General features: G+C 44.8%; 1 protein-coding gene across 5 annotated transcripts in view; it reads right to left on the reverse strand.

The window, feature by feature from the left end:
• PDE1C (phosphodiesterase 1C) overlaps nt 1-9629 on the reverse strand; it is a 329943-nt gene that overhangs the window by 72841 nt on the left and 247473 nt on the right. For all 5 annotated transcript variants that reach the window (XR_006679955.1, XM_004702764.3, XM_045288741.1 and 2 more), the window contains exons 12-14: nt 7732-7813; nt 4964-5093; nt 3026-3201 (exon numbers count right to left, since the gene is read on the reverse strand). Coding sequence is in view for 4 of the 5 variants with exons in the window: in XM_004702764.3 (XP_004702821.1) it covers nt 3026-3201; nt 4964-5093; nt 7732-7813 (388 nt within the window). In the remaining variant the exon portion in view is untranslated. The remainder of the gene's footprint in view (nt 1-3025; nt 3202-4963; nt 5094-7731; nt 7814-9629) is intronic.

A 9629-nucleotide genomic window follows, 5' to 3' on the forward strand; every position in this document is an offset into this window, starting at 1 on the left:
AAAAAAAAAGAATATTGGCTTTCTCTTGCCTATGGGCTTTGGTCTAGCTAGCTTTGTAAATAAGGTTGGTTAATAAAACCAAAACGTGTTAGGTACAGTCCCACTTCTGATTAGTCTAATAATGGAGGTGTTGAAGCAGCATTCTTGAAACCAAAGTTCTCCCATATTAAAAAAAAAGAGCAAACCCTCTCAGACAATCAAGTATCCACTGATCACCACTGGAAACTCAGGCATTAATTACTTTTCTTACTAACTCAGTCAACAGCATTAGTGGGAGGGGGAAAGGCTAAAATATTAGCTACAGGAGAGATTTTACCCTCGGCTTCTTAATGTGGTATTGAAATCTTTAACTGGCCTTCCCTAATTACTTACAAGACAGCAGCCACATATGAAGGAGTAATCCTGGGGAAGTATTTGTACTCTTTGCACCAGCTCTGGGATGGGCTTGATCACCTCCTAAATGGAGCCTCAATGAACCCACCTGGGTTTGCCCAAGATTACACTGGAAGTAGTGATTCCATTCTCTCTTTTGCCACTAACGGAAATTCACACTGACAAACTATCTATCACAAAATACACAGAACCCAGGCTCTGTCCTTTTGTCCATCCTATGCCACTGGTTCCCCATTTCTAACGAAGCTACTTCCTTAGGCTTTAATTCCTGGCACCCCTTGACTTCTAGCCAGGATGGGTTAGAGAGAAGCTTTAAACATATCTCCATCATCATATAGTTAATAGCAGCTCCTTTGTCTATCCCTCTTAAAGGGTCAATGACAATGTTGGCTAAGTGTTGGATTGTATCAGTGGCTCAAGTCCATCATTTGCCCCTGGATTTGTCCAAGAGTACAACGGAAGTGGTGGATGGGAGAACGGTGAGAATAGCCTATAAACATTACAGCCTTGGAAACCCTGTAGAGGGTTGCGACATGTTGGAATTGACTCATGGGGCAAGAGGTGCTGGGGGTGCTAAGGGACTACTTTCCTCTGGAAAGGGAACTGTACCGTGCTGCCCTCAGGCAAGGGGCTTCAGAAAGCAAATTCTGTAAGCCAGATCATCACAAACAAAATTATTTTGAAGCACCTCTTCAAAGTGTGCATTGTCCGAAATTCGAGTTCTAAGTGTGACGAGTGTGATGATGCTAAGACGGTGTTTCTTTCCAGAGGATGCACCAGCTGCCCTCGCTGCGTTAACACCTGCCAATGGGGAGAATTTAAATGTCTGAGGCATTTGAATAGGCGGTCAAAGTATGCACTTTACAATATGGGAGACTCATTGGCTCCCTCCATGGGTCAGGGTGCATATCTGTCCCTAAATTGTGTAGTAAACGCTCCATAAATGTAAACCTTTTGGCCCAAGCAGAATGAGCAGCTGCTGGGCAGTCTGGTGTGCAGGCAACAGTGGTTTGCTTTTGAGTAAGTCCAGCAGTGGGGCCTCTCCCGCACTTCAAAGCAGGGCCCTTGTGTTTCGTGGACCAATAATGGCAGAGTCTGCCATTGCCTGCCACCTCATTTTTTCATGTTTGCTCACAACGGGAGGGCAAAATTTGGGGGATATATCATCACTCCAGGCCAGTTGAGGGATGTTGGGTGCGGGTTGACAAGAATAAATTTCTATGAGCTCCCAGTTTTCCTTTGAAAGAAACTCTCTAGTCATGTCTAGGACCCCTCTTCCTCCTGCTTTGAGACAATGAGCTTTGCGAATAGAAGGCTCTGTTATTGATCTCGGAACTCTGGCGTGGAGCACAGAGCCTGCAGACAGTAGGCACGCAATGTGGTTGTTGCTGCATGGATTCCGATTCAGAATGACACAGGGTACAACAGAGTGAACACTACCCACTCCTGCCCCCTCCTCACAGGTGTTGCTTTATTTCAGCCTCCTGCTGCAGCCACTGTATCAGTCCGCTTTATGAGGGCCTTCCTCTTTTTCAATGATGCTGTACATTGCGAAGCATGATATCCTTCCTCGGGCACTGGTCTCTCCAGAGAACATATCCAGAGTCCGTAAGGCACGGTTTCACCATCCCAGCTTCGAAGGAACATCCTGGCTGCACTTCTTCCAGGCAGCTGTGTTCTTCTGGCGGTCCATGGTGCTCCCAATGTCCCTCCCCATGGTGCTCCCAATGTCCCTCCCCAACACCATCATTCAGACGATCAACACGGCTCCCCGTCATTCCTGTTCACTGGGCAACTTCCACAGCTCATGAGCTGAGTGAGAGTATCATGGCTCCAACAGATGCAAATGACTGTTTCAAAGGCTTACCACTACAAAGCCGCCTGGGATCAGGTCCCCTCTCAGAGCCCAGATCTCTAGGTCCATGCCCCTTCCTAAAATCAGGCACCATAGCTTCATAACCCTTATGTCCTGTGCTACCCATGTGCATGCTGCTTCTTTTCCTATACCACCAAAGGACCAGGTTATGTGAGACCAAAAATAAGTGGGAAAATTCCATTATCACTTAATTCCACTTTCCCTAAATTTTTTGAAGCCCCCTTACATATGCTGATATATATTGATCATATGCTCCATAAACACTGATATCTGTATGAACAACTTCCAAGAAACACGTGATTCCAGTCTTTATATACCAAGAGCAATACTTTTCTGATTCAATGGCAAGGAGGTTTGCTTTAGGGAAGTTCTGTGTCCCTACAAGCTCTCTGCATCTCAGATTTCTTCTGTACTCTGCGCTATGACTGATAGGAAACGACAAACCTGAACTTCTTATCTGAAGATAAGAACATATGCAAGGAAAGCAAAGCTCCTTCTGCCCCACCTACTACTCTTGGAACTGAGAAAGAAGTTAGAGGTATGGTGTTGGGAGACCAGACCTCCGCCCTGATTGTATCATGTATTGAATGCTAGATGGGATGAAGACAAAAAGATGGCTGACTCCCATATTCAGCCATTTGAATTTGCATCTTAATGTGTAACTTAAATCAGGGATAGAAATAAATGCTTGTTCGAAGAGTAGCTTTAGAGTGAGTGTAGGTAGATGTCCTGGGAGATCCTCCAATAATGAGTTACCTTTGGGCACCTTGGACCTCCATCTCTCCCGGTTAATGTGCACCACTTCTGTCCAGGTGGTCTTAAAACTCTTATAGTCCACAGGGATGACAGAATTGTTGATCGGAGCACTTCCTTCTGACCCAGAGCTCTTGACACCTGACCGCTTTGCATCTGATGAGCTGATGCTGTTCAAACTGGAGAAGGAAAAAGATACCAGAGGAGGATGAGTGTTAGGAAAGTGTATGCCCATGCCCATGCCCAAAAGAGACGTGATGAGCACTCATCAAGTCAGTGCTGTGAATTCCTAGGCCCTAAGTTTGTAATTTTCCGACTCCAAGTGTGGCAAGTGGGAAAATTTGAATCTTCAATATGAAAAAAAGAAAATAGTTCATCCTCATGAGTTTTGGTATTCCTCATATTTTTCCCGTGTTGATCGTTCTACTCTCTTTCCCAATGCGGTCCAATAGCCCTCACCTTAATGCTATACACTCTTAAGTTAACGAATTTGAACTTGGGTTTAAGCTGGATTCCAGTTTACCCAGCTGCTTCCATTCGGATCACATCCCTAATTTATTCAGCAACTTAATCTTTCCCATTTCCACCCTCCATGATATTCAAGGTCTCTTCCATTTCCAGTATTCCCAAGGTCACAGGGAGATGGAGAGGGCCAGGTTGGTAATTTTGGGAGAATACATAATTAAAAAGACCTTTCTTTATATAAACACTATTTTATGCTTTAAACATGGGCAAACTTGCAACTATTCCAGAATGCTATCTTCTGTGGAAAAAGAACAATCTCTCACATGCTTTCTGGTGGCTAACGCATAACCTACACAAACACAAATCCACTGACTCAGAACTAACTAATAATTCTGCTTAGGTGAGCAAAGCGCATGTTAACCCAGCGCTCAAAGACCTGCTGGGGAACTGGGGCAGTGGCTTCTCTTTTCCTCGGCAGTAGCTTTGACTGGGTCCACCCACCTCAAGAACCCCAGCGATCTCACTGTCTCAGCGTTTCTCCTGCTTTACCCTCTGTTTCCTCCTGCCCTTTCCTTCTCCGCCTCGCCATTGCATTGCACAGTCCAGCTCTGCTCCAAAGTCTTCTCAGTGGTACATGTGCTGGCAGTTGATTTCTAGGCCTTCTTCCAAGACGCCTCCACGTGGACATGAGATTCTAACCTTTGGATTGGCAGCGGATGGCATTAACTGCACCATCCAAGGACTCCCAGTACTCAGAGTAGCATTACTGGTAGACACAAACTATTTGTTTTATAGTAGCTAGCTAGTCCCCAGGTGTGCTGGGTGTTGTACATGTGATGAATAATTCAAGCATCCTCCCAGCAACCTTTTAGTATTACAATTTACATTTTCTCAGATGGAGAAATCAAAGCAACCTGTCCCAGGGTGCGTAGCTCATGAGTGCTGAGGTCAAAATTCTTAACCCCGCTCGGCCTTCTCACTCCACACGTCGTATCAGCAATCTGCACACTCAGTCTAGTGATGTTTTGGCAGAAGGTTATCTAATACATTCATTCTACCCCCTCTACTTCATTCTCTTTCTGAATTTGGAAGTGAAAGTCAGTTCCACTGCTTGAGACCATTCTGTTCGTGGTACTGTCTTCCTGGCCTACTGGGAGCACGCATCTAAGACTGCGTGGGCACAAGAGGTAAAGTGTTATGGCCGATGCTGCCAGAAGCAGAGTTAAGAAAGGACAGGGGTACCAGCCTCGAGTATCTGCCCATACGTTGGTAAACATGTCATGACCCAACCTGCAGAGTATGAATTAGTGTAACTTCAATTGATCTGAGCACTAAAGGAGACAGACTATTATCTCCAAACAGGTGATCAGACCTAATAGCATCGGTATGTAAGGCCACTCCCACCCCACCCAAAGAAAAATTCTATCCTCGTGGGTAGGGCAACATTGCCTCACTACACTCTACTTTTCCACTGACCTGGAACGCCTCTGCCCTGTCCCAGCAGGTCCTCCAGGCTGGGCATTGTCCTCGATGACAGGATTCACAATCTTCTCGGTCATGTCCGTGAGCACAGTGAAGGTGGGTTCCACGATGAAATCAATGAAGCCTGAGGAGAAAGGGCAATGCTTCAGAGGAACTAGAGTTGGCTCGAGCCCTGCCATGTTTGCCACGTGGAAAAGAAGCAAAGGCATTTTGAGGGCAGTGAAACTACTCTGCAGAATACGCTGACGGCCAGTGCGTGGCGTTAGACCTGGGCCACAATCCACGGGACTGTCCAACACAAAAATTACCCCTAGTGTGAGCAGCGAACTTTAGTGAATAATGATGTATCACTTGGTCTAGCAATGATAACAGCTACCGCCCCAGAATACAGCGTTCATTGTAAGGGAATCTGTGTACGGTTGGGGTGTATATCCCTCCATGATCTGCTCAATTTTTCTGTAAACCTAAAACTATTCTAATAAAGACCACGGAATGAGCTCCAGATGAGAAAAGAGAATGGGTCTTACTTCATATATTCCCTTACTTGAACATTGTGAGTTAGTTCTATTTTCCAATATAACCTTTTTATGACTTTTCAGTAAAGAGTTCAATAAAATGCTTTAAACATGCACATTCAACATCCGCTATGGAATCATCAACAGGACAGGTCTTTGAAGTAGTTCAGTCATGGTCAAGGAAATCAAACAGAAAGAAACTAGAATTGAGAGAATTTTTTTTAAATGGCTAACAGGAATAACAACTAGAATGAACAATATGTATGGATGCGTTGAAGAGACATAGCGAGCCCTTTCAAGTCTAGTGAGCGAGATTAGACTGTTGGTGAAACTGCAGACAGCAACACACATTCAACATGGTTGGTTCGGTTAGGGTGTCATTTTTCACCTAAACCTCTGTTTTCTATTCTGTTAGGGCAAGAGACTGGAGGGCATACTTAGACATAAGAGGTCCATCGAGTTTCTAGCACAGCCATGATCCATATTTCTTCCCACTCGGGTTATCACTCCAGTTCACCCAAATTTTACAGTTTTAGGAATTTTTAAAACGTGGGTCTGTTCTGATGTCACGTCCTTGGCTGTGATTGAATTGGGCTGACCCAGTTCAAAGCCCCACAGAGTGACAGGTGTGCAGAAGACAAAGATGAATAATGCATTCCTGCCTTTATCTTAGCTTTTTATCCAGTCAAATCCTTACTATCTCCCGGCACCTCACTTTGCTGTCCCACATCATCCCATCTCGGTAATCCTGCAGGTGGCGCTCACCTGGTTTTCTTGCCTCTAGCCTAACTCAAAATCCTTCCATTAATGATTGACACTACTGACCAGTGAGTCTTTCTTAAAGAGAGGCTGGTAACCATTTCCTGTACAAGGTCAAAGAGTAAATGTTTTAGGCTCTGTGAGCCATGGTCTTTATCATAACTGCTTGCCTCTGTTATAGCAAGACATCACCTATAGAGAATATGAAAATAGGTGAGCTTAGCTGTGTTTCCATAAAGCTTTGCTTGACTTATAAGAACAAGTGGTGGACCAGAATTGGTCCATAGGCCATAGGTTTCTCACTTTCCTTAAAATTCTTTAGATGTGCTTAGTTTCCCACATAAAAATATAAGCATCTGGTATTTTTAATAGAAGATACAATTTGGGTCTGATTTTCTCTCCAGACATGTCTCACTGCCCTCCACTTCTCACACATTGCTTTTTCCATCTATAACCACAGTCCGCTGGCCAGTCTAGCCCATCTCAAATTTCTCCAGTCTGTATATGATAAAGGACCTCTGAGCTTCCCTAAAACTCATCACCATTTGCCTAGAAAGGTCCACTTACTCATCAGAACTCAACTCAAACATTACCCTTCAAAAAGCTTTTTCTGGTACTAATGTCCATGCACTGTTTTGTATCTCACTGTATCAAGTACAAAAAGCTACCATAACACTGAAGCACTCGAATGGATTATGTTTTCATAATGCATGGTGCTGTCTTAATGGAAGTAAGGATTATGTTTAGTTTGTCTTTGTTTATAACATCTATGACAGAGTGCTTAGTGCCTAAGGCATAATACATTGTTATCAAAAGAACGCAGGAGTGTAAATTTTTTTTAAAAAAATCTTTGTAGAACTAATGTTTAAAATGATTTTAAACGTGTTGCAAGCGGGGCTGGTTTCTGGAAGGTGAGAGATACGCTCTCCCATAGCTAAGAATGTAGGCTGTCAATGGACTTATATCATAATTATCGGAACAGGAAAAAGGGTGATCCGTTCTTTTAAAAAAGGAATAAAAAAATCGAAAGAAAGAAACTAAAGGAAGTGAGAAAGAGAGGGAAAGAACACATTTCACAGGACCCGTTCCTGGAAGTACGGTCCTCCTGTCCTGGCATAGAAACAGAGCTACAGGAAGCACAAGTAAAGAGAAACGTCATGCCGACTTCCAGTACTAAGTGGAGTGTAGATGCTGCGGTAGAACCAGCTTCTACTGCAATGACCCTTGTCATTTCCCTGGAAATTTGATGTCCCTTTTTCTCTTGGTAGGGGCTGAGGGAGATCCAGAGTAAACTTCCCATGAACCAGCCACTTTCCAGGGAGAAGGATGGAGACAGTGGCTTCATCAACCCAACCGGGCAAGGCCAGGAGCACAGCATGGTGGGATGGAGCCCGTCTCGAGTCAAGGAATCACAGGGAACCAGTGAGTCTTCTACATACTTCTCCCGTTTGATTTCTCCCTCCATCCACAGGGCCGGCAAACACGTACCTACTTGCGACTGAGCAACCATGGTGGACTTGCGGTCACACAGAGGAGAAAAAGGAAGCCCGAGTTCTGCTTCTCTGTCACCCTAGGAAGACAGGAGGGTGCAGTCAATGAAGAGTGCTAGGATGAACCACTCAAATTTTATTTTGCAACTTCACCTGCTGCGTGGCCCACTGATTTGCCTTCTAATGATTTTAATCATACTATGTAATAAGTCCTTATGGGTCCTGCAGATCTGCATAAAAGGCACCCGAAAGCTGAATTCCCTCTGGGGTCCAATCATGCCACCCAACTGCAAAGGCACAGGCCGGTGTGAAAAGAAGCGTCATTGGGCAGCAAGAGGTCCCCCAAAGAAAATCAGAAAAGCAGCATGCCTCCTAGGCCGAAGTCAACATTGGAGTCAAAAATCCCTGTGCTTTCACGAGCTGTCTGCATCAACCTGTGGCCCTCCTAAAGCCAGAGCACTCCCACCTAGAACCACACAGAATGGGAGCGAAGGCTCTGGGGTCTTAGCCATGGCATTCAGTTTATCATGAAAGGTGGGCAAGAAAAAACAGTACATAGCCACTTGTATTTATCAAGAAAGTATCATTCTACAATCAGCATACTTTCAATCTCGCCGAAGAGCATCCCGATCATAAGCAATTCCTATGAAAAGTCTAAATAATTACATCAGTGCTGTTGTGTGCCATCAAGGCCACTTCAACTCCCGGATGCCCTCCGGGATGGAGTCGCACAGCACAGCCCCACTTTCTAGGCTGCAGTGCTGACGGCAGTCAATCGCCGAGCCCTTTTTCCCCACAGAACTGCTGGGAACATCTGTTTTGTTCCATATGATTTTTAAGCCTCTGAGCACAATTCTTCCATCACACACAGAATGGGAAAAGGGAAAGAGCCCCCCTTAGAGGAACAGAGTGCTGACGGCCTTCAGGTGGGAAGAGCTGACTGTACTTGCCTCCTGCTTCACTTCCGTTACCTGCGGGGTCATGGACGGCTGTCCTCCCACTCTTAAGATTCAGGAGACGACGTGTACAGTGAGGGATAGTAATCCCTACCTCGTGGCATTCTAAGGTGGAGTGAGTGAGAGAATGCGTGTCAAGTGCATAGAGGGCACCATAAATTAAAAATAACTCCCAGGGTTTCCCAGCGGTCACGGTTAATGTTGAAAGGGTTCCTCAAAAAAATTAAACACAGATCACAAAAGAAGATCAGAATTCCTGGTCTGACAGAGACTGATGGAACTCCCTCAGACATGCTTCCAACCTAGTACTGAACCCACCACTGGAGATCAATTTTCAGCAAAACAATAGATAAGCCTATACAGTGACTAATAACACCAGGGAGGAACATACTCCTCAGAACAATCAATGATGCAAAACCCCAAAGGGCAAGCATTCTCCCCCAAACCCTGCACTGGAGCGAGGAAGGGTCAGGAGAGGACAAAAGGTGAACCCAAGGACGAAGGGGGTGGCATGTTGTTACATTAAGGGATTGCAACCAATGTCAAGAAATGAAACATGTGTATATTGTTGGATGGAAAACGAATTTGCTCTGTAGACTTGTACCCATGCTACAAAAAAGTTTTTAAAAAGTTAAACACAGAAGATGATCCAGAGATTCCACTCCTAGTTATACACGCCATACACTTGCAAGCAGTACACGTATGCACTGATGTGCACATGTACTCACAATGAGCAAGACCAGGATGTGGTCAAAATGCCATCAACAGATGAATGGATACGCAAAATATGATAATACATAGCGTAGACTATTACTCAACCATAGAGAGATTGAAGCTTGATGGAGCGTGCAGCATTGAAATCATCACGCTGAATAAAACAAGTCAGGAACAAAAGGGCACCATCGCATGATTCCACTTATAGGAACTACTTAGAATCAGC

The sequence above is a fragment of the Echinops telfairi genome, unplaced genomic scaffold (genome assembly GCF_000313985.2).
Source record: "Echinops telfairi isolate 266 unplaced genomic scaffold, ASM31398v2 ScPeMD7_23;HRSCAF=83, whole genome shotgun sequence".
NCBI lineage: Eukaryota > Metazoa > Chordata > Mammalia > Afrosoricida > Tenrecidae > Echinops > Echinops telfairi.